Source organism: Drosophila obscura, unplaced genomic scaffold (genome assembly GCF_018151105.1).
Source record: "Drosophila obscura isolate BZ-5 IFL unplaced genomic scaffold, ASM1815110v1 contig_150, whole genome shotgun sequence".
NCBI lineage: Eukaryota > Metazoa > Arthropoda > Insecta > Diptera > Drosophilidae > Drosophila > Drosophila obscura.
Genome location: NW_024542736.1, coordinates 10,525,259 through 10,550,979, shown reverse-complemented (window position 1 = coordinate 10,550,979; position 25,721 = coordinate 10,525,259). Strand labels below are relative to the sequence as shown.

The following is a 25,721-nucleotide window of genomic DNA, read 5'->3' as shown; positions in this document are numbered from 1 at the left end:
GGTGGTGAGCCCCAAAGCAAACTACTTAAAAAGAGATCGTCAGGCGACAGCAGCCGAAAAAAAAAAAAAAAGGTTAAGAGGCTGCAGCAGCCTCAAGAGTGGCAGAGCCCTGGTAGAGCCTTAGGAGTAGGTGACACAGCAACAGCAGGAGCAGCAGCAACAGCAACAATGGGGCAGCCACAAACAACAGCTAGACCAACACAATACAGTTACATTTCACTGATTACCTTTTGGCTGTGGCTGTGGCACCCTCGCTCCCCCTCTGTGTGAGTGTGTGTGTGTGTGTGCGTGGGCAGATTTCTCTTGTTAACTACTAATCCTAGTAAAAGGCCTTGTTACCCCGCAACCCCAAGAACCAGCAGCCAGCAGCACAGACAACGCCAGACAAGTCAGACGAGTGGCAAAAGTCAACGCCGCTTTCCATAGTTGTTGCTGTTGTTGTTGTTGTTGCTGCTGCTGCCGGCTCTTGTGGAAAATCTCTTAAAATGCATGAGAGTGTAAGGAGAGTGCTAGGACGCTAGAACACACAGAGGTTTAATCTTGTGTGGAAAGCCTGTCGCCGTTGCCGTCGCTGTCCCCGTCGCTGTCGCTGTCTGCCAACATATTTATACAATTTCTCATTTCATTCAGTTTTCCTCCCACTCCATTCCGCTCCCCCTCCCATTGTGGACATGTCCTGAGTCCTGTGTCTTCTGTATGCTATGTGTTTTTTTTTTCCTTTCCTTTATTTTCCTCTCCCCGTGATGGTGTTACAGAGATTCTTCCTTCTGCTGCTTTGGCCCCTCGCATCTTAACAACTGTCTTCATTGGCTTTTGTGCTGCCACCGCCTTGTTATTGTTGCTGTGTGCCACCACCACCTGGTGGCAGCATTCGCCTGATTGTTTGGCGACTCTTGACTGTTCCTTTATATTGCCATTGCTTGCGTCATATTTCGCTGCTTGTGTCATTCGTTTGCTGTTGTGTCTCTCCGTCTCTCTGTCTGTCTGTCTGCCCGCCTGCCTGTTGCCGGTTGCAGTGTGCAGGTCTTCAGATAAGATGCTTACCAAAAAATGAGGAAAAACCTGCGAAAACAGGGAAAATCATAGGAGAAGAGGCAGCAAGAGTTGCGACCGAACACAGACATTAACCTTGGGGGCAGGCAACACTTTTTGTTTAATTCCCTCGTTAGTTGTAGATTCCCCCCAACCAAACAAAATTCAGCCAATTCTCTGATATTGCCCATGGCCACCAGGATTTTCTGCATTAAATTTATATAGAGAATAGCAGCAGCAGCAGCAGAAATGTTGTACATCACAGAGCAAGACAGAGACAGAGAGACAAATCCATTGCATGGCCTTAAGGGATTTTAACCCGAGCACAAGAGCACACAGGGGGAAACGACGAAACACGCACCTGAAGGAAAAGCTGCGACGACAGCAGCAACAGCAGCAGCAACAGCAAATCAGCAATACAGGATTTCCAAATCATCTCCTTCCTTGCCACATGCACACACACACACACACAAACATATAAAAATAAACATAGATACAGCTACATATAAAGAGGGGGTTAGCACACACACATGTGAGATTTCAACGGCTGAGTGATTGCACGGCATAGAAAATAAAACAAATGGGGAATGGAATGGAAAACCAAGAAGCAACAGGAATGAAAAATCCTGTAGCATACTTTGGAGCGCCTTCGCCCTCACCCTCGCCTCCTTGCCTACACACACACACACACACACAGCACACACACTCTGACATTTATGTTGGCAATTTGGCAGTCAACCGGCAATGCTGCTGCTGCTGCTGCCTGCCACTTCTGCTGCTGCTACTGTTGCTGCTGCGTAACAGGATTCTAATATGTCATGTCGTTGGGATGTCCTTTCACCTTTTGCCACGACAGCCAGTGGCAGTGGCAGTAGCAATGCTCCCTGCTACATCTATCTCAGGGTCTTGCCTGTGACTATTTTCCTTGATGTCTCTCTTTCTCGCTATCTCTCTCTCTGTAGCGTCTTAGCCCGCCCTCGCTGCTGCGGTGAACCTTGACTAAGATTCGCAGAAGCATGGCAATGTGGCAGCTAGTCTGGGCCCCCGAAATGAAGATAAATGCACTGGGAAGTTCACGCGGTTACGACCACAACGAGCTGCCCGCAAAAACCCGCAAGAGCTACTCCAACGCCCAATCCCCCCCACCGCCCACAAAACTCCAATCCCGACCCCAAAGGTCCGCCCCAGCGTTTCCCACTGTGTATTGTTTAGTGGGTCTCAAATTTGACATGTGATTGTTTTGTCCCTGTCTTCCTGGGTATGTGCCACATCTGTTGCCGCTTTTTCCACTGTCTAGGCGAGAGAGAGAGGTGGGGGGCGAAAGGGGGACTTGGGTAATTTTGATAAATTAATTTTTGAGCTTCTGGCCCTTTCTTTTGAGCGAAAAAAGGGTTGACAGGCACTTGGGAAATGGGTAAAGCAGAGCAGAAACATACAAACAAAAAAAACAAAAATTAGATTGATATATAATTTGGGGAAAACAAGGACAGGGGCCTGCTGAGTCTCCTGTGCAACATTTGGCATGCGCCCAAAAGGATTCATTAGATTTACACGCAATTGATTAATCGTCCGTCGGTTGTCTCTGGCCAGCTCCTCTGAATGCGTAACACAGAGCGGCTCAGAGTGCGGGCAACGCGTTCAAGTGCGAACAGTAAATGCAGGTAATCATCCTAATTGGCACTTGCTACAGTCCGGCCCCGGGCCTCCTACCAAACACAGTCCGGCGGGAGCCATCAGCAGCCTCCAAGTGCAGCAGCAGCAGCCGCAGCCACAGCCGCTTCAAACGCAGAATCTAGCAGAGAAGTGCATTTCCCCAAAGGTGTGGCCTGTGCCGGCGTGTCCTGTCCTGTTTGTATGTGCGGCTGCAGCTGCTCGTTTTCCCTTTGCTGATAGATAGGGTTACCTTGTAATTAAATTAAATTGCCAGCTACAGAGCTAGAGAGCATGGAGTCAGTGCTGCATTTTACTGAAATTCTAGTGTCCTGCCACACACAAAAACAGCAGCAAAAAACAAATCACAAATGAAAATTGCAAACAAAAAAGACAATGGGAATAAAGTGACGAACAGATGGGACAGCAATTGTCAATTAATGGATAACATAGACGTAGAAGTACACGTAAAATTAGTATGAAACACGAAGTGGGATTAATATTCAACACATTTGACAGGGGCAGGGGAGGAGAGGGGATGGATGGGTCGCAGCCCAACTAATACAAATGTCAACCGATTAAGCCACAAAGGGGATCAAACTGATTAGCAAAGGCTTATCACACAGCCACAGAGACTGCTGCCAAATGAATGCTGTCTGCTGTCTATGGCGAAGTAGGGGAAGCAGATGGGATATATATATATATATATATATGTATATATATATTATATATTGTAGTAGTTGCAGGCGCCATTTGATTTTGGTGTTAATAATATGAGCCCCGCCCTGCCTTGCCCCACTCCAGCTCAGGGCTCAGCGTAGACAGAGACCTCAATGTTTTATTTAATTTGCTGCCTGCCTGTCGCCCTGACAGCCCGTTGTCGATGCTGAAAGTAAAAGCTGAAGCTAAGGCTGATTCCGGCTTATAAGGCCTTTTCCTTTTGGCACGCTATTTGTCTAACTCTCAGGCGTGTGCAGTTAAAGGATTTCGACGGGGCAAATAACTTCACATATGCCACGGCGCGACTCTTCCTCTCCTTCCCACTGTACTATATCTGTGTGCTCCTCGTTGTTTATTTTTCTATGCGTGGGCCTGGTGTGTTTTTCTTTGCTGTTTTCCCATTTTATTTTCACGTTTACTTTTGCGCCTCCTTCCTGCCATCGCCAAAAGGAGAAGGAGCAGTAAGCTAATCTTATTGTTTTCCCCAACAACAGAAGGAGCGCAACAGCAACAGCATCAGCAGCAGAGCAACCCGCGTAGGGGCTGCCTGCCTGCTTGCCTGCCCTGATCCTTTGAGTTATACGGCTGTAGGATGGCGTTGGCAAGAACTGTTTGCTTAGAGCTCGTAGCTGGCTAAAGCTTTTTGCCATTTTGATTGGTGACGTGTTGAAAATGGATTTAAATTACATTGTTTCACACACTCGCGTGTCGTAGTCGTACCGTGGAGTGCCGTTGAGTACGTGAGCGGAGAGCAACAGGAGGATGACAACTGTGTGTGCGGTGAAATGGTTCCTCCGCTGACAGACAACTGACATCTCTCTCTCTCTTTGTCTGTCTGTGTGTCTCTGTCTCTGCAGTGACTTTTCCTACAGCTACAATGTCAATGTTTTCATTGTATTGATTAGTTTTCTATTACGGCTTGCCCCGAAAATGCATGTTTTCCTTTTGCCTTTTGCACAAAGTTTACCCCCTTTTCCTTTTTTTTTGCTTATCCTCTTTTTGTTTTTCTATGACCGTGTAGTATTATTTACTTTGTTTTTAGGCAACGCCAGCGGATTTTACTGCTCTGCGTATTTATTTATGGTCCTGGCTTTGGCTTTGGCTTTCGCTCTGACTCTGACTCTCTCCCTTCAGCCAAAAGGCTTTTAACACATTTTACGTGGTTTTCTATTTTCGTTTGCCTTTTGCATAAATAAGATAAATATTGTTTTGTTTTCACTGTAACCGCTTCATGCACTTTGCACAAGTTTCATTGAAGCTTCTTCTGGCTTTGGGATCCACCTCCATCCTGCTCCTCCTCCTCATCCTTCTCCGCTTTTGACCATAAAAACCACGCAGCATCAGCAGCAGAAAGGCTGAACGGGGCAGAGACTTGTGGGGCAGCAGATAAACGACTCTCTCTCTCTCTTTCTGTCGTTGGTGGGCAACCACAGCAAAGTAATACATAATCCAGAGCTCAGCTTTAAAACTTAACTACAGAACTGAGCCCCAAACAGAACCACCTCATAACTTGTACGTGGAGTTGTTGCCAAAAAAAAGTTTACACTTTTGCAGCTTTACGCTCGTGGTTCAGCTACTCCATCATCTAGGAAAAGGCCAGCCAGAGCAGCTCCTTGGCGAACTTGCCACGCATGCAGTGGTTTGCAGTGCACAGTGGCAGCAGGAAGCTGTGGCCAAGCAGCTGTAGCTGCTTTACTTCTTAACTTGGCCCACAGCACTTAAGCCCGGCCAAGTGCGCTTGCTCGACTGAGGAGAGGCGAGGGCGACGACACTTGTGCCCGTGTGCCTTGTGCCTTGTGCCCTCGCACCCGAAAAAAAGGGCTTGCCATGCAGTTTAAAGTGTGCCTCAGCCCTCAGCCGTCGCCTTCTTCTTTGAGGAGAGGCCAAGATGGTAAGGCGGCACTCAGTGTGACATTGCAATGAAAATAAACTTTCCGAAAAGTAAAAAAAAAAGTAAAATGGGGAAAATGGCAGGAAGAGCAGCCTCACGGGAAGGAGCTGCGCGAAACAAAAATATTTATGCAAAACTTCAAGTGAAAGGCAACGTCAATATTCCTTGGCGCCCGTTCCCCCGCTAGCTCCCATACTCTGGCTTTATTTCTTATGCAAAATAAAAGAAAGACAAGACGACAAAGTGTCACATCAGAATCATAGAACAATTGCTGGCACCAGGATGCTTCTTTCACTCTAGTGAAAAGTTTTGCATTGAATATTTCTTCGAGTAGTTGCAAAGAGAGCAAATCTCAGCAGTGATTTCTATATTTTTGTTTGGTGCTGCCAATAGCTTCCACTTAGCGGATATTTTCTCTGTAGTTTTGGGTGCCGACATATGTCGCCTTTGTGTTGATTTTCCCAGCGAAAACATTTCGATTGGATCGATAAATATGCTTATCAGCTTTGCCGTCACTAGTTGCCCTGATACTTTTAGCTTATCAAAGCATTTTGGTTTATCAAATGCCGCATTATCGCACGGAAGGATGGCGCGGCTTCTCGGTCATATTAAATTATAACAATGTGGTGGTGTGTCTATGTGTGTGCATGGGGTTACTTGTGCACGAGTATTAGTTGGTGTTTGTATACATATCTAATCAATGCCACATTCCACACACCAACACACACCAGCACACACACACACACACTACGAATACCGACAATGCGAAGCGGAAACACACAATTGACTCATTAACAGGCAAAACCGCGACAAGCAAAGGCCGATACAAACACACAGATACATAATCATACTCCACACACACACACACACACACACTGATACTAGCATAATCATATTCCACACAATGACCTACACCCACACCTACACAGACACAGAAACAGGCAACGATTTGCTTTGTTTAATGATGTTGCTGGTTGTGGTCATATCGCCAGAGCCCCAGCTCCAGCCTTGTCGCTGTCCCCTGTTTTGGACTCCAGCCCCAAAGCTGTCAGATAATTAGAATGCCTTGGGCCAATACTTCGTACACGCAGGGAAAAATGACCACTCAAATAACATTATTAAACATTAATCGACCGCATGAAAATATTCAATTTAAATATGTCACATTTAAAATAAATATGTTTCACATTTAAAATAAATATATTTCATATTATAATTTTTTTATCATCTATTTAAAATAAATATATTTCATATTTAAAATAAATATATTTAATATTTAAAATAAATATATTTCATATTTAAAATAAATATGTTTCATATTTTGGTTAAATAAATTTCATTTATTGAACAAATATATATACCCACAAATTTAAGATATTACTCGTATGTTCATTTAAAAGTGTTTCATATTTAGATTAAATATATATGTATATAAATTTAATATTTTGTGTTTAAATTTAATATATTTAATTACATTTTCTATACTTAAAATTCAAATATCTAATTTAAATCTGGCTGCGCTTCATTTTACTCTGCCATTTTGTCTCTAAGTGTATCGAGTAGGCATGCAAGTTGGCTCCCCCCCCGAATATTTCAGGGTGTTGGGCGTCTGGCTTGGACGACGGTTATTATAGAGCCATAAATAGCTACAAACTGTTGGGAAGTTTGACCGTTCCCCCTCCCACTCGATTCTCCCGATCCGTTGGTGGGGGTGGTGTGGTGTGGTGTGGTGTTGTGCGTCGTCAGTGGAAGGTTATGCACAATTATCAAAGTACTTAAACGCCTGGCAATTGCCCACTTGACAGCTAGTTAATGTTAACCAAGTTTAAACAGGGCCAAAAGGAGAGCACACTCACACATACACACACACAGCCAAGTAGAAGATGGAAAGCTAACCAGTGGGGAAGAGGAGACGCAGAGAGAGGGAGAGCAGGAAAGAGAGATGGGCAAAACGCTTCTCAACAATTACATTACAATTTTTACACAATCAACGTCATCGTCATCATAATAATCAGGCAAAGTGAAGTATCAAATTACAGCAGCAGACCCCAAACCCCCAGGACTGGCTGGCTGGCTGACTGGCTGGTCTCCCACAGGCATCTCGAGTAGGAAAGGCAATCGAAGATGAAGAAGCCGCATCATCGTTGCCTCATAGCTGTGGCGGGGGCTGGGGACAGGGGGACTATACATTCCACATACGGCGATACGGCGTGTCTAGCCACGCACATAGCACTCAGCACAGCACAGAGAGAGAGAGAGAGAGAGGAGCGAAGGAACATGCCACACAGCACACAGCAACGCACAGCAGCACTCTGGCAATTCTAATCAATTTTTATTATTTTTACAAACTTTGGCAGGCCCACACACAGCCAGGAGCCAGCTAGAGCTCACGTCGTCCTTGTCTTTGTTTCGGTTGGCAGAGGAATTTATCTAGGAGGAAAACAGCAGCAGCAGCAGCAACAGCAGCAGCAGCAGCAGAAACAAATAGCACGCCTGGGGAGGATTGACGATGGCAATGGCAATGGCAATGGCGACTAGCGAGGCTTTCCTTTGCTTTCCGCTTTCCTGCTTTTTCTCCTGTTGCTGCTGACAAACGCACAAAAAAAAAAGAAATATAAAGAAAATGACTGGATTTGTGTGTGGGAGGGGTAGGGCTAGGGAGAGGGCAGGTGGGCGGTTGAATGTGTTTACGTTATGATTTTCGAAATCAAAATTCAGCACGAATAGGAATAAATTTACTTCCGAATGTCATTAAATTGTTTTCCGATAGAACGTGTATATTTCCACGCAAGAAACTTTTTTTTTCTTCTATATTTTTTTTTGTGTGTTCTCACTAAGAGCCTTCATCGTCTGGCATCGTCTCCACCTCCACCCATTTCCCTTTCCTCATTCTCGTCAGTGGCAGACTCCCATCGCCCCCCTTAGAGTTTCCTTTTATTATTACGATACTTGATATTATTGATTTTGATTGAGATTTATGTGGGTGCGGCAGGAGCTGCTCCAGCTCCATGGCATCTCCTTCCCGTGTGTTTCGCTGACTTCCTTCCAAGCATCGTTTAGCATATTTCTTCCTGGCTGTGTCCTGTCTGTGTCCTGGCTGTCCCTTCTGCAATAAGTACAAGTACGAAGCCTTCAAAAAAAAAGGAAACTTGTCGGTTGCTGCATAAATTTTGTGCATTGCCGCCAGTTCTCAGTTCTCTCCACTCGCCGTCCTTTGATTAATGCGCAAAAGTTTTTGGCGCCTTTAACTAATAAAAGTTTCCGGTAGTAAATTGACTCGAACATCTTTATCAACTTTCTTTCCTTTTTTCTGTGTTTCAGAACTCGGTGGGGCAGAGCGACTACCGCATTCAGTCGCCGGCCGGCGGCTCGCCGTTGCCCCTGTGCGCGGCCAATGCCACCAGCAACAATGCCAACAACTCCGGCGACAGCAACAGCAGTGCCGTGGGCATTTTGCAGAACAACACCAGTGCGGTGAATGCCGGCAATAATACCAATGCCGCCGGCGGACCCAACACGGTGCTCCGTGTGATTGTCGAGTCGCTGATGTACCCGGTATCGCTGGACATATTGCATCAGATATTCCAGCGGTACGGCAAGGTGCTGAAGATTGTCACCTTCACCAAAAACAATTCATTCCAGGTGAGTGCCCCAGACCCAGACCCCCCCCCCAGGGATTTGTCAGATAACTTAAGGGATTCCCTTTCTCCCATCACTTTACTCCCTTTAGGCCCTCATCCAATATCCGGATGCCAATTCCGCCCAGCATGCCAAGTCCCTGCTGGACGGGCAGAACATCTACAACGGGTGCTGCACACTGCGCATTGACAACAGCAAGCTGACGGCCCTGAATGTGAAGTACAACAATGACAAGTCGCGCGACTTTACGAATCCGGCGCTGCCACCGGGCGAGCCGGGCGTCGATCTGATGCCCACCGCTGGCGGACTGATGAACACCAACGATCTGCTATTGATTGCCGCCCGCCAGCGGCCCTCCCTAACAGGTGATAAAATAGGTAACACGAACGGAACATTTTCCCGATTTTCTATCATTTATGTTTTTCTAAGCTTCACAAACACAAAAAACCACATACATCTACAAATACACACACACACCAAGTTATCTATGCTTTGTTTCAGTCTTTTTTCTGGCTTTACACTTGCTATCGATTCATCTAGGACTGTAGAGCTTAAGCGGCATGCAACATACATACATACCTAATCCGGATAAAGAACTCACATGGCGCATCCTACTAATACTCTGTCGATCTTAAATCTCTCATTCTGTTTTAGTCAATGGATTGGGTGCTCCTGGTGTACTGCCACCGTTCGCTTTGGGCCTGGGCACACAGCTCACCGGCGGCTACAGCAACGCCCTGCCCAATCTGGCCGCCTTCTCGCTGGCCAACAGCGGGGCCCTGCAGACCACACCACCGGCCATGCGCGGCTACTCGAATGTATTGCTCGTCTCGAATTTAAATGAGGAGGTAAGTCCAATTAGTCTGCGTTTTATTTTTTAAGTTAGATCTAACATAAGTAGTCCCAATGGCAGGGTTTCTCGGGTTCTCCACCACACCCCAAACCCACCCCACCCCACCTACTCTCTTACGATATATATTTATAGTAAAAAAGTCTTTCAATTAGTTTGCCTTTCATGTTTGCGTAGAGCAATTTTGTACGAATTTGTTTGCATACTTTTTTTGTTGTTCTTTTTTGCGTTTTTTAATATTAAAATCCTTTGAAATTTTTGTTCACAACTTTTCTCGGTTAAGCAAATACCAAAAGTGCGCGGCAGAGTGCGTTTATTTGATTTATCGCATTTCAAACAATTTTATTATTAACCACAAATATTAAAAAATATATACAAAAAATTTATATACAATTAATATTGTATGCAGTCCTGCTGTGGGCCGGAGAGACTTTTTTCGCCTACTTTTTTAACGCTCTCTCTGTCTCTGTCTGTCTGTCTGTCTGTCTGTCTGTCTGTCTGGTCTCTCTCTCTCTCTCTCTCTGGCCCAAGGCCAGATCTTCATTCATTCTGTAAATCTGTAATTGTCATTGATTTGTTTCTCTCCTGTTTATCGTTTATTTTTTACCTTTGTTTTTTGTTTATTATTTTATTTGTAAAACACCTAAAACGAATCTCTCGCTAACTGACAACAAAACTCTATTTTCTCTTTTTTCTCTGTAGATGGTCACGCCTGATGCTCTCTTTACCCTCTTTGGTACGTCTGCACAAAACAAAACAAAAACAAAAAACAGAAAAAACAAAAAAAAGCCAAGGGTTTATTATTATTAATTTTTATTGTTTCCGTTTGTCTTGTGGGCAAAGCGATGGCGCAGGGGGGCAGCAGAGTGCGGTGGTGAGAGATGGATAGAACTCGTAGAACTTGTTCCAAAGTATCTCTTAGCTCTCTCTCTCTCTCTATATATATATTTCTCTGTAACTTTTCTGAGTCTATCTCTAACCGTACATATGCTTGCCCCAGCATCTAGCCTTGCCCCGGCCAACACACAACGTGTCCCACATACATATATTTACACTCCTTGAACAATTTATAAGTAGTTTACTTGATTATTCATTGAATTTACACTGTACGTACCGAGTCGAGTGAAATGTCTGCCCAAAGGCCAAAAAAACAACAAAAATCCACAGTAGCTGCTGCTGCTTGCTGCTGCTGCTCTCTCTTCCCATTCTCTCTCCCTGCTGTCTCTCCCTCACTCTGTTTCCGCTTCCGTTTGGCATTTACGCCATTTACGTGCAATCAGCAAAAGTGCCATGAATTATTTATATGTGTGGGAGCACATGGGAGGAGTAGCAGAAATGCTGGGCAGGGGTAACAAAGCAATAGCTGACAAAAAAAAAAGCGGCACAAAATGTTTAAAATATTGAAAAAGCCTTAAAAAAAAGAAACGTAGCTGTACATGCAACGGTGGCACATAAAATGCATCCGCCATGTGGGAAATATTCTCGTAAAACGAAGTCATTCCCTGAACTCCTACTCCAACGCTTATCTGAGCACAGAACTAGAAGTAGAGCTCAACGGACGAGCGATCGAAGCAATTTAGGAAGGGTAAAACCGAAAGCCAATAATCTGCCCCCAAGAGTTGGATGCGGGGGGGATTGTGCACCTCGATCAGGTCATAAAACCCATTTAAGTGGCGGTGTTCGGGGGTGGGGGGCAAAACATAAAAAGTGTATGCACTGGCACACTTGTGCCAGTATTTATTGTATTGCCAAATGGAAAGAGACTCGGCTAAAGCCAGCAACAAATGGCTTTCTAATAGCTTTTTGCCAGCTGCATTGCTATTCATGCAGACTCGGACCAGAGCCAGACCAGAGTCGGTCCCAATCGGTGCCCAGCAAGCAAATCCATCAGGCAGCTTGAAATTGAAATAGTTGTGGGTCCAGTGGTAGTCGTGTCCCGTGCTCCTGCTCTGCTGCCATTTATCCAGTCATAAGTTCTGCTTACAAATTGTAAAACAATGAAAATGAAAATGAAAATACACTCCAACGTCATATACATATATTAAAAGCGGAACATGGAAGGGCATCCGTTGCTGGCAAAAAGGCAACAAGTGAAACCGCACTTGGGCTAGGAGCACCCCAGCACCCAGCACCTACTCTTGGTGCCTCTTGGTGTTCCTTCTGCACCACTTGTGCATCCGCTTGTTGCTTCAGCGTTGTCTACGACACACGTTCCCCCTGCGAATGCGAGTGTGTTTGGGTGTGTGTCTGTGTAAAATTACATGAATTAAGTGTGTGCTCTCGGTCGTGGCTTGGGTTCGTTCTACGCTCCACGTTCGCCTCATTGTTGGAGCTGTGGCCCAGGGGCATCCGGGGGGCCAGAGTGTGTGTGGGTGTGTGTGTGGCTAAAATGCATGCACAAAACACATGCTTTAACATGTGCTCATCCTGCCACACACACACACACACACACTCGCACACACAGATATACTCTCTGGCAGCACAAAAGATTGAGTGCGGAAGTGCATAGCTATAAAAATGTCCATTTATTTAGTTATCATTGCGCTTGTTGCTGTCGCCATTGTAGCTCTGCCCCTGTCTCTCTGTGTGTGTTCTGTCCTGCTCTCCTGCTCCATTCTCCCTTCTACATACATAGATCCTCCTTTTATTCCACACACACACAATCGTAGAGTATTGTAGTTTTTTCTGGCTTTTACAATTGAAATAAAATTTACTTGTGACTTTTCGTAGTCGGTTTGGCTTGGCTCGGCTTGGGTTTGCTTCCTTGGATAGAAACGAGTGGGGGGTGGATACCCCCGTGTTCTGGTCTGGTGGGTTCTGGTTCTGTCTCTTTGCTGGTTTTTGTGTCGTCTGTTGTCTGTCGTCTGTTTGCCAAATGAATTTAACTAACTTTGTAAAGTTAATGGGGTTTGCTGTTTGAATTGCTGAACTTTTCCCCCAGCCCTACTCTCTCCCTCTCCTTCCTTTTGTGTGTGTGTGTGTGTGGTGGGTTTTATTATTTTATAGGATTTGCACACAGCCAGCACACATCTTGGCCAGCCATTGCTCAGCATTCGTCCATTATGTACTTGATTTAATTACCAAAATACATCGATTGTGCAAGTTTTTGTTTGAATATTCTCGGGGTGTGTGTGTGTGTGGCGCATAATTGCAGCATAATGGATTTTGTTGCCGCAACAGCATGGCATGGTTGCATGCCACAGTTCTCTGGTTTATTTTTCGAGTGTGTGCAGCACAATGCCCCAACTGTGTGAGGAGAGACGAGAAGGACACTCGCATACTCGCAGCAACAATGTTAAGTCTCTCACTGACTCCCCTTTGTCTCTGGTGACACAAAACGGTTTGTTTGTGGCAACACACACACATGTAAGATAGATGGTTGTGTGTGTGGGCCCTTTGTTTGCATGCAAATGCATTTAATTTGAGTTTAAATACCCAAATATAAACTTTTGCCAAACAAACGCCACCACACCGAACACAGGGGCCAGGCCAGGGTCCGTAGGGAGTTGAATGGTTGGTCAGAGAAGTGCAGAGAAGGTCTGGAAGTGCAACTGAGACTGGGGGTAGCTGCAGTAATCGGTCGTTGGTTTAAGCCGCTTGCTTTTGCCTTCACCCGGTGGCCCCTCGTTTCGCCTTTGATTTATATTTACGACACACAAATTGCACTGCATTCTGTCAGCAGTTTGTGGGGCTTATCGCTCGGAGTAAGCAAAAATTTGCCAAACGTATTAATTGCTTAAAAATTGTCCGTTGTTTGTTGATTCGAGGGATGGGGGGATTTAGGGTCAGCCGCAGACAGAGTAGAGTACAGCAGTCCTACTTGGGGGAGGAGGGAAAGACTTAGGGCAACTGAGCCACAGGAAAGCCGATCAGCAGACTGCTTAGTCGAGTGCAACAGCAACAGCAGCAGCAGCAGGGAGCTTCAGCATCCTGTGGCAGCTGCCAGTGCACTGCTAATAAAGCTTAGATTGCTGATTAAACGCTTCACAGGAGGGCAGCTCACACAGCAACAGGAAAAGAAGGGGCAGCAAAAAGTTAGATACATCATACGCACCGTTGCACAGCCAGAACGAGAACGGGCACGATAGAGCGGAGCAAGGACGAGATGTCGATAAGTTGAACGTTAAGCGTATTATTATTGGCATTCTCTGAAGCCCAGGCTAGGAGCCAACGAAGTGCCAATAGATTTAGATAAACTTGGTCGCCAGCCAGCGTGTAATTGACGGCATCTGCGCTCGCCCCCCAGCAGCCAGCAGCCAGGAGTCTGGGGGTCGGACAGGAGTCGGGCAATCAGCCAAATGGCAAGCTAAAATTTTATGTAATAACCTTTGAATTTCCAAGTAGCTAAGCAGACACGGGACAGACAGTGGGACAGACACTTAAGAGGCGGGTTGTACGACAAACAAGCAACTGGCAAAGCGGCAACTTTCAAGCGGCATAGCGGCAAATGGCAAACGACAAACGGTTTGCTTTTGTTATGTTAATGGCAACACGCAGGAGGGACACGTAACAACAATTTCCACACACATGTGTGGCAAGCCAGGGCAGGGCAGGGCAAAGCAAGTCGAGAGGTGGCAAATTTTGCACTTCAAACATGCCCCAAGCTCAAAAGGCGCTAAGCCAGGAGCCGGAGCAGGGACCGGCCCATTGTGCGGTTCGCTGCTTGCTCACCTGAAAGCTGTTTGCATGCCAAATAATAAGAGTGGCAAGCATAGAGGGAGACAGCACCAGGCACCAGTCAGCAGCAGGCACCATGCACCACGCACCGCCCGAGACAAACAAGGCACTTCAAACGGCAGCGCGTTTAGATTGATCTAGCCATCAGTGGCACACACACACACACAAAACAACACAAAAAAAAAAAAAAAAAGAAACAACAAAATAAAAAAAGGGCACACACCGGGAAATTCAGGAAAAGTTTTGGCCCCAGCAGCAGCAAACCCTTTCGATGCCCAGGCGGCAGTCAGACATTTTATTAGTTTTGACAGCGCTTTGTTGCGCCAGAGCCAGAGCTTGAGCCTACACGAGGACGACGACTCAATCGAAAGGACCCGGCCAGAACCCATGGGCTCTCTGGGGCATGCTCTTTAGACACTTGACACATGCCGCTTAGGCTGTCAAGCATTCAATAAAGTCCCTGCCTCACTCAAGAAGCAACAACCCAAGCCACACACACATAGATCCCAGCCGGCGGGGGAGTGTGGGATTGAGGGAGCGTCTCTCTTCTCCACTCGCTTTTGCATAACAATAAAAGAAAACTTAATCAGTCTGGCAAATCGTCTGGGAAAGAACAACCCAGCCATTCAGATCCGATGCGAGTATCGACATATGCTCTCTGCTCTCCGCTCTCCGCTCTCCGCTCTGCTTGTAATCCGCTTATGTAATTGTAATGGCGTGATAAAAATTTATATGATTGCCCCGAAAAATATTGTCGAAACGTGTTTAATTGAATTTTTATGCGTTTAGCTTTGCTCTCGTTTGCTCTCCTGCGTCCTGCGTCCTGCATGCTGCCTGCTGCCTGATTTCCTGTGTGTGTGCGAAATAATTTCATAAAATTTCATATGCACTACATGCTGTGGCAGGAATGCAATTTGATAGAGTGTTTCCGGATTTCAATCCGGAAAATCGTTTTAGCTGCAAACAAAAAAAATCCCACAGTTGAAAGGTGACAAACAGCGCACATGATTAAATGGCGAAAACCGCATGGAATTTAAATTTTATCACTGCCATCGATGGCTGGCATGGCTCTACATAACACAGATAGATACGAGGCATACAATACTTAGATGCTGCGATGGATAAAGTGGGAGAGAGAAATAATCATGTCCCGCCCATCGATCTGCTGGGCGCCAAGGCAGGCGGCCACAAAACTTTATAGACTCTCGGGCTAATGTGGCAGCAGCGCCAGCCGCATATTTCTTCATCTAGAATATGCTCAAACACACGACTAATGGGCCATCTGGGAATCGGCGTCGCTGTCTGCATACGTTAGTGTCGCGCAGCCCACAAAAGAAAAAAGAAATATAAAATAAAATAAACCAAGAAAGAATAAAAAAAAAAAGCACCCAGAAGCAAAGCGGCAGCTAAAACCTCGAGCAACATTTCTCCTGCCGGCAATGGCAGTGCAAATATAGCCGATAATAAATTATTATCAAGTCTGTCGGATGCCGTTGCTGCCGCCTTCCGCTGCCGCTGGGTGGGTGGGTTACGGTTCGGCTTGGTTCGAGGCACTTTGCATGGCCAAACGGTAACCGGTAACCGGCAACTGGCAACCGGCAGCTTCTCATACGCCCCGTTGGACGTCAAGTTATGCTGGTGACTGGTGCAGCAGCAGCACCACCACCACCACCAGAACAGAGATGCAGAGAGATGGAGAGAAGAACTGGCATTCAATACGCTCCACTGCCAATACCTGCATATACTACTCGTGCTGCTCGTGCTACTCGCTCTACCCAGGTCTGTCCTGGGTGCCTTGCTTCTTTGCCTGCAATTGTTGCTGTGAAATTTTCTGGTAAAACGAAATTTTTTGGTGTTTGGCATAAGTCAAGTTAGCAGTTTACGCTGCAGAGGATACCAGGAGCAGTAGCATGCCACAGCCACAGGGAGAGCTATGGCAAGAGCTGGAGCTGAGAGCTGAGCGCTGGAACTGTAGCCAGTCAGTCAGTCAGGTGGCCAGTCATCTGTATAAAATGGATTTACTGCCAACTGTTGAACTGTGTGTCCTGCTCCTGCTCCAGCACCCGATTCTGCTGCTGATGCACTGCACTCTGCCCCCTCCTGCACACACTATTTACGAGTAGTACCTGCATTTCCATTGCTACTTTTGTAACTTGTTAGCGCTCCGCTCGCTTCGCTACGCTTCGACTGACTGGCTGGCTGGCTGGCTGCCCGGCTGCTGGCCCCTCACTTTTATGGCCACATTGCTTGCCAAGTTTTAACTTCTTTTCTCTCCCTCTCACCCTCTCTCTCTGTCTGTTTTTTTCTATTTTTTGTGTGGATCGGACTACTGCGAGTAGTTGAAAATTTACTTTGCGCATTATTCGATTTGTTGTCTTGGGCCAGCAGTAGTAGCAGATGGATGCGGGTGGGTGCAGGGGCAGCGGCAGGGTCCTGCACTTTACATTGTTTGCATTGGGGTTGCCCTTGCGACCCCTGGCAACTATTTTATTTTTTTTTTTTTTGTATGCTTGATGGCAATTTGCGCCCTGCTTCAAATTTGCCGCTGATTGGCTCCACATGGTTGAAGGGACTCTAGAGGGTTCCGAGCAGTCGCCCAAGGGTCCCCTTGCCCCCCTCCGCCGGGCCAATGGACCGACCTTCGGGCAGCTGTCAAAGCAAAAGTCCAATGACCAAATCCAGCAATAACAAGGGGCTAGCCGCTGTGCTGCTGCATCTCCAAATACTTAAATTCTTAAAGTACGTGTCCGACTCTTAATGGAGTTTCCTCCGGCTGCAGGCTACGGACCACGGACTCTGAGGACCCCGCATATTGCACAGTTTTGTGGCGTAAGTAAGCTCGTAAAATACAATTCAATAACGCGTTGGACTGCGCCGAAAAGTTCTTGCCCCATCTTGCCCCTTGCACTGCACACCTTTTTGCCTGACAGCGCTGTAAAATCTGTGGCATGCTGCGGCCTTAAAACGGGAATCGGGATACGGGCGCACGGCCCCGAGCCGTGGAAGATGAAGCCAAAGACGTTGGCTGAAACTGCAGCTCTGGCTGTTTGGTTGGCTCTGGGTATTGGAGCTCGTAAAAAAGAGCGGAACAAACTTATTGAGCTAGTTATGAGTTTCTCGTACATGATACTAACGGCGTCGCCCACGGCAATAATGCGAGAGCTCCTGCCTGCCACGCAGACACAAACAGGGGTGAAGCCAGGAATGGGATAGTGCCAGCGGATAACTTCCCTGTATATGTTATGGCTTTTTGGTGGCGTGTAAAACTTTTGCCACCGGCTGCAAGCTAACCGAAAAATTCAAACCGCAAAGCAGCCAGCGATCTTGAATAATGTGACCCATAAAGAATTTGCCATTAGTTGTGTTTCCTGCCCAGCAGTCGAAGCAGCAGCAGATACATTCTCTCTCCTCTCCTTGACTTGCGACACTCTTTAGTTTGCATATGAAATTAAATACGAGACACTAGTACTTGTGTACACAACCAAAGTAAAGCTAATAATAATAATAATCCCAATCCCCGTCTGCCCATTCACAGGTGTATACGGCGATGTGCAACGTGTAAAGATCTTGTACAACAAAAAGGACTCGGCACTCATACAGATGGCGGAGCCCCAGCAAGCATACTTAGGTAAGTCAAACAAATATATACATACATACATACACTACACTACACCAACAAATGAACACACAACGAAATGAAATGAAATGAAAGTAATGAAAAATCTGAATCTGAACCATCCTCGACCCAAGAGCTGCCTCGGTGGGTAGAGAAGCTCCAAGTGGTGGTGCTGCTGCTGCTGGCTGCAGGTAAAAAGAGCAACGCAAACTGCAATTTGCAGCTTGTTTAAAATGAAAATTCCAGCAACATGAAATTCCAAACGGGGGTACATTCCTTTGGAAACCGTAACCATTGCTGGTGCTGGTGCTGCTGCTGCTGCTGATGATGCTGCCACATCCACTGCAGCCTGCAAATGCAGCAAACAAAATGTATTAATAATAAAAATTTTTTAAGCGAAAAAGCTGGCACAAGAGGATGCCCACAAAGAGCCGCAGCCAGAGCTGCAGCTGCAGCTGGAGATGGAGATGGAGCTGAAGCCCGAGCTGGAAGCTGGGAGGACCCGACCGGGCGCATAAATGAAATTTTATAAGCGCTTTATTACCAGCGTGCGCCTGTACAGCAGGCAACACCTGGGTCCAGATCCAGACCCAGGACATGGACGGACACGAACCAGCACCTAGACTTCGACCCCAAACCCCATGGCCGTACCCAAGGCAACAAAGGATCTTCGCCTGTGCGGGCTGCTCAGCGGGACATGCCAATCATTTTATTGCATTTATTTGTGTGCACTTTGCCATTGTGAGGAGTCGGCTGCCAGCCAGCCAGCCAGCCAGCCAGCCTGCCTCTGCCGCTGCCCCTGCCACCCAACTGGGCTATTTCTGTACGCATTAAGCGAAATGAAAGTCCTCCTCTCACATCGCGATGCGTTAAGAGCAACCAACCGACGTGCCAAATTCCACTTTATTACAAAAACAGGAGCAGAATCAGCAGCAGCAGGAGCAGCAGGAGCAGCGGTGGTGCGGTGGTGCCAGTGGCAAGGCGATTGAAAGCGCCAGGCGCCGATGACAGTGCGCTGACAGCGACACCTTTCATTTTCAATTTCGATTTCGATTTGGTTTTATTCCATTTAACACGCCAACTATATCCAGCGGCGACCCAATGCCCACTCTCTCTCCCTGCCTCCCTCCCACTCTCCCACTCTCTTGTTGTTGTGTCTTTCGCTTGCTCGCTCGTTTGTTCGTCTGTGTTTTATTTATTCATTGCAAAAATAACTCAAAAGCCGTCAAAGTGCCCGCTGTGGCCGCCCCATTGCGCCTCTCTCTCTCTGTTAATTGAAAAGAACCGAAGCGGTTGGCCAGGACAACCATTGTACTTTATTCGAGGCTTTACGGCAGTTCCTGTTAAGCGCTTAAAATGCGCTAATTATGAACATTTAATAATAAGGTGTAGCAGGGCCTGCAGTTATTAGCTGCTTATGCTCGATGGAGGCTTATGAGCGGCCTTCTGCGGCCCAAAAAAGTATGCTATGACAATTGCAGAGCACGCCCACGCCCACGCCCCACGCCCTACGCTTTACATGCAGCGGCATTAATCGCTCGCACACATGTAATTTATCAATGATATTTTCTGTCACGACTGCTGCAGCCAACAGCCTACAGCCTGCCGCCTGCCGCCTGCACTGCAGCCTTCTGCTGTTAATAAAGTTTAAATAAATTTAATCTTCTCAATAAATGCAATGGGCGATCGAAGCAGCGGAAATTGCCAGCAAATTGCACGGCGAGAGAAACGTAAGCTACTGCATAATGAATGCCAACAACTGTTTATTGATTTAAATGGAAATAAAATAAGTGGAATGGTGGGCGGGACAAGGGCTGTCAAGGGATCGAAAATCCCAGCCCCAGTCCCAGACCCAGATCCAGCATCCGCATATGGACACATCGCCACAGGCCCTTGGGGGGCCACATTCCACGACCCACAAGAACCGCAAACTATTTTTGCCAGCTTGTCGCCAACTGCCCTCCCCCCCATCCCCCATCGGCTCACCTCCGGTGGGTATAGTATATGCAATGTTGCATTAAAAATATGCTTTGTGCTGTACTCAATTAAATTTTTAATTATCATTATGCAAACATGCATATCCGCCGCATTCTGTGTCTGTGCCCCCTGTGTGCATCCTGTGCGGCGCATTCCTTGGCTCGTTCACAGCTCACAGCTCAAACGCATTCCCCCCTTTGAGCTTTTCTTTCTTAATTATTTGTGCATGAATTTTCACTGCCACATAGAGTGTGTGTGGTGGGGACGTGGGCTAATCAGTATCAGCAGCACACTTGATGCTGCTGCTGCTGCTGCTGCGGCTGATGCATTGCAAAATGTGGTACATTTTTGCCTTTGGGTAATGTTAATTAAATTTGTCCCAAAAATTGATGGAATGCAGACCACAAAATGCCAACGGCTGCAGCTGATAAAACAACGAAACAGCCTCAAATACTAGTGCCACCAAAAGTATGTGGCGACAAAACCAGAGCCAGTCCAAATGTTTCACCAAACAAGCAAATTATTGTACTAAACAAGAAGGAGCAAGTCCTAGACTCCTCCCCGTTCATCCAGTCCCTCCTCCTGCCGCCGCCGGCTGAAACACACACACATAGAGAAATGGATGCCTGAGGGCATGGGAAAATATTAATGGGAGTGCGGCAGCATATAGACTACTAATGTGCCGCCAGGACTGCCAAATGGCAAACACTTCCGCTCCGCTCTGGCTCCTGGACACCAGGTAGCAGTCTGAAAGGGAATGAAGAAGGAGAAGAGAATGGCAATGGAGCAATGGAGATGGGGATGGAGAGTGCGCACTTATGCACTCATAAAATATTAACAAATTCATTCGTTACTTTGCCCAAACTCTCGCCAACTCCAACAAACAAAGACGATTACCGACAGCCCGGGCAAACGGAGCAGAGGGCAGGCAACTGGAAGCATGGGTAGCTCGGGTAGCACGGAGCAGGGAACAGCAGCTGTCCAGGGTCAGCCACCCACTCACCCACCCACCCACTCATGCATAGGAAAGTGTCTCGTAAGGTGCTGTGCGTTATGCCATTGAAGGTGTGGGGGAGCTGTCCTTGTGTCGGGTGTGAGCGTCCAGTTCCCCACAAAATACGGCTACAATTGCACACTCAGCATACGAATTACAGCGTAAAGGCGCAAAAAACTTTTTGTAAGTGAAGTCAACAGCAAAATGGGAGACAACACCGGGTGGTGATGGCAACGGGCAGGAGGGTGTAGCGAACGATATAGAATGGACACGGAGACACAACTCGGCCGAAACAAAGTGCGACAGCAATCAGAAGGCAAAGACAGAGGCAAAAATAGACTAAAACACACAATGAAAAAACAATAAGCATGGGCAAGGAGCCCAAGCACCTCCCCGAAACCTAAGCCACGTCCAGCCTGAGGTGTGTGTGTGTGTGCGGGAGTGTGCAGGGATATTGTAATAGCAGCAGGAAATCGGAGTCGAGGGAGTAGAGAGGCTGGGAATGGACTGTGGTGGAACGGGAACTGAAATGGTTGCTGGGCGGGATTAAGTTTTTGGGCAACTTATTACAAAACTATGTATAGGACAGACACAGTCGCCCACAAATTTATTGGCACACTCCCAGCAGCTGTCGTCTACTGCGAATGCCTGCGTGATTCCATGGCCTGCCTGCCTGCCACCTGTCTCCTGCATGACTGCTCTTTCTCCGCACCGCTCCATTCCATTCCACTCATAGTGGGGAATTTTGCGTAAATAAATTTGCAGCTTCTGTTATTTCGTACAAATTACTACCAAATATTTTGCATAAGCATACGCATAAAGGCATTTACAATAAAAGCAAACAAACACGCGCACACACACTGGCGCACACACACACGCGCAGACATATGTTGGCAACATTCTATGGCCATATATATTATGGTCCATTACGCATACGCCATGTGGAATCTCGGGTGTCTGTGTCTGGCTGCTGCCCTGGAAATACGAGTAGAGTTTTGTGAAAGTTTTGGCAGATCTCTGGGGCTATGGTGCTGTGGAGCGGCCCTTTCTCCCTCCCCTGACTGTTTGACAATGCTAAGTGACTGTTTGAATGACTTGGCGACCGGCACTCAGTCGGTCCGTCGGTCCTTCGGTCCGTCGGTTGGTGCTCACAATTAATTACGGTGAGGGGAAACGACTCGCAGAGGATGTTTTGCATAGTTTACGAGCCAGAGATAATAAAGTGTCTGGCAAGTGCAGAGCTATAGATCATAGTCAAGGCATTGCCGGACATTAATCGTTCAAATCATGAAAGTTACAATTGAGTTCTCTCACAAACCAGGCAGGCAGGCACACACACGCACAGCACACAGTTACCTTACACCCCCCACCGTAAACTCCTGCCTCACCTGAGCCGCCGCTGCTTCCGGAGCAAACAACTCCGAGTCCTCTGGGTAGTGTCCCAAGTGTATGGGGATGCTTAAAAGTCTTAAACCAAGAACTTCATGCATAAAACAGAGCAGAGGCAGAGACAGAGCCAGAGCCAGAGACCCTCTCAGAGCTCTCCCTCCAGCCACGAGTCATTTCACTTACTTTTTGGGACCTCTGTGCTCAGCTGTGCGTGTGCAACTCCTTTTGCTTCTTTGTTTTTGCAAGTTAATAATGATTTGTTGTTGTTGTTGTTCCTATTGCTGCTGCTGCTGCTGCTGTCAGCCTCGTAATTAAAAGTTTGAGATACTTTTTGAGTTGGGGCACAGTTCCGGCACTAGACCCCCCATCCAAAGCCAAAGCCAGCAGCAGCAACAGCAGCAGCAGCTGCAACACTTTGCGGCTCGTAGGCAAAGTTGGCGGCGGCTCGTCTCTCCCCCTTCTTTGGGGCAAGTGTCTCGCCTGCGCATTAATCTTTATTACAAGTGTTTGTCATACAACGACAACGAAACAAGGAAAGAACAAAAAAAAAAAAAGTGTTTAGGTCGCATATGAGCACCAGGGCCCACAGCCTTTGTCACTGCTGCTGCCGCTGCTGCTACTTCCTTCTCTTATTTTACAATTTATTATATTCCTGGGCCTGTGGTTTATTTTTTTTTATTTTTTGTAAAATCATTTAATCCATTAGGCGAACAATAAACGGCTGAGTAAGCATATTACTTAACAATAAAACAGAGCAGGCCCAACCCCATTTCCAATCCCATCTCCCAGCTGCCATTCCCTTCCGAAACCAAATCGTGACAACTGCTCCTACAATGATAAAATGCTATATAATTTATTAATATAATGCACGGCAAATGAAATTGAGAAAAAGGATATCCAGCGCCTTGGACACTTGCGTGGACTAAGCCTTTGCATGATGCGGCACAAAGGGCATGGTACGACGCTATTGGGGGGTTGGGGATGTGGGCAGAGTGAACTGAAATTAAATAAAAAGAAAGTAATCGAAATTGAAATCGAAAACGAATACGAAAAACGAAATGGAAGTGGAAGTGGAAATTGAACTGTATTTAAGTACGGCTGCCTCTGGCCATGGCAAAGGCATTGCAGCACATGCAGTTCTGAATGCTGTGTGTGTGCCGCAGGTGTTATGAGAAATAAGGCAACAGTCCCACGGTCCAACATCCAATCGAAGCTGCTAGCTGCTGGCTGGAGTTGCAAGTGGGAAGGAGATGGGTAGCAGGAAGATGGCACCGGCACTGGCACTGCTCAAGCGAAGTTTTTGTTTGGTCTGTAATACTTTTACGGCCAAGCAAGCACATTACATTTCTGCTTGTATAAATCACCAAAGGCAGACGACATCGACATCGACATTGATAAAGTTGCAGTTACATTTCAGTTTTCAGTACAAACTACGAGCTCTGGCACAAGTATGTAAATATTTGCCAGCACTTATTGCTGACTTTGTTCAACTTCAACGAGTGGCGGCGGCGCCGGCTACGGAGTCTCTATTGGCGATGGCTCTATATGGGTCTGGGGTGGCGCCACAAAACAATTTTATGGCTTGTGGCACAGCATATAAATTGCATTTGCAGTCACAGATATACAGATACACAGATACAGATACACAGCCCACCAATTTGACGAGCATATGGCCCCAAAAAAAAATACACAAAACAAAATAAACTTTGCCCCCTAAACTTGTATTGTGTGCAGTAATTCTAACGTGTTTGTTTGTTTGTTTGCTCGTTCCTTTTGTTACAGCCATGTCTCACCTTGATAAATTACGTTTATGGGGCAAGCCGATACGTGTCATGGCCAGCAAACATCAGGCCGTGCAGCTGCCGAAGGAGGGACAGCCGGACGCGGGCCTGACACGTGACTACTCGCAGAATCCGTTGCACCGCTTCAAGAAGCCCGGCAGCAAGAACTACCAGAACATCTATCCGCCATCGGCGACACTGCATTTAAGTAACATTCCGTAAGTATCGTTCCTTGGCACTCACCAGGCAAACCGTTTAAAGATGCCGTTGCCGATGCCTCACAGCTGGAGGTGCTGCCTGCCTGCCTGCCTGCCTGCCGCCTGCCCGTTCGTTCGCTCGGTTTTTTTTTCGTTTGTGCTGTCCTACGGCATCGTCAATGAGGCGTTGGCAGGCGCTCTATGGTGCGGCACGACACTGCCTGATAGGATAACAGGCACACAACGAACCCAAACCCAAACCCGAACACAAACCCGGAGCCGGGCACGACAAGGCAATTACAATTACCGCTATGAGCAACAGCCCGGGCTGGTTCTGGGGCTGGCGCCCCGCAACGCCTTGTCTGCCAAATATGACAAAGCGCCCTGCCAGGCCATTGTTTGCTCCTCTGGTTGGGATGGGGCCAGGACCTCCCTGCTCACCGCGCTCCTCTGCCTAAAATTTATGAGGCAGCTCCAACGGGGGGGGAAGCGCCTGCCGAGACGATATCAATGAACGGGCCGCACAGCAGCAGGCACAGCAGGCAGTGGGCAAGGGACAGGGCCAAACGCTCATACATAAATCGATATCAGTTAATTTTAAACCGAATCTAACCTATGTATCATTCGTGCACCCCACAGCTCATCCTGCTCCGAGGATGACATCAAAGAAGCCTTCACCTCAAACACTTTCGAAGTCAAAGCATTCAAATTTTTCCCGTAAGTAATTGGAATTGACTCTTGGCGGACGGAGACAGAGACTAACGAGAAGATTCTTTTCACCTTTTGTGCTTGCAGCAAGGACCGCAAAATGGCGCTGCTGCAGCTGTCGTCCGTGGAGGAGGCCGTCCTGGCACTAATCAAAATGCACAACCACCAGCTGTCCGAGTCCAACCATTTGCGCGTGAGCTTCTCCAAGTCGAACATCTAGAATCCGATTCGTGGTCAGGTTTACTGAACCTGACTGGGTGCCGGCAGCAGCTATGTGCACCACCACCACCAGCTACAAGTCTATTGGCAGCAACAGATACAATCTATTATTCGTAGTACAAGAAGGATGCACGCCCACTTCAACTGAGGATTAAGCACCGTAACGTGGCGAACCCCAAAACCCAAACCCGCACCCGAACCCGAACCTGAACCCGAATCCATTCGAATAGAATCAAGTCGAATAAATGCAATCCAACTCAATCCAATCCAATCCAACCTAACCGATCAACCGATCAACCAGCGGCAACAATCGATGTATGAGCTATACCAACAGGAAACAGATGAGCATATTACTCTAACCTAGGATCTGTCCACTCTGTG

The 25,721-nt window shown here is 47.1% G+C and overlaps 1 protein-coding gene across 7 annotated transcripts in view; it reads left to right on the top strand.

The window, feature by feature from the left end:
- Window positions 1–25,432, top strand: part of LOC111077337 (polypyrimidine tract-binding protein 1) — a 159,876-nt gene extending 134,444 nt beyond the window's left edge. For 4 of the 7 annotated variants that reach the window (XM_022371567.2, XM_022371568.2, XM_041591656.1 and 1 more), the window contains 8 exons: window positions 8,615–8,935; window positions 9,024–9,309; window positions 9,587–9,780; window positions 10,485–10,518; window positions 17,995–18,087; window positions 24,218–24,434; window positions 25,053–25,130; window positions 25,209–25,432. In XM_022371567.2, coding sequence (XP_022227259.1) covers window positions 8,615–8,935; window positions 9,024–9,309; window positions 9,587–9,780; window positions 10,485–10,518; window positions 17,995–18,087; window positions 24,218–24,434; window positions 25,053–25,130; window positions 25,209–25,341 — 1,356 coding nt within the window. In that variant the 3' untranslated portion in view covers window positions 25,342–25,432. Of the gene's footprint in view, window positions 1–8,614; window positions 8,936–9,023; window positions 9,310–9,586; window positions 9,781–10,484; window positions 10,519–17,994; window positions 18,088–24,217; window positions 24,435–25,052; window positions 25,131–25,208 lie in introns of those variants that run through there. The other 3 variants (XM_022371565.2, XM_041591655.1, XR_005967489.1) reach the window with 2 other exon arrangements.
- The last annotated feature ends 289 nt before the right edge of the window (window positions 25,433–25,721 follow it).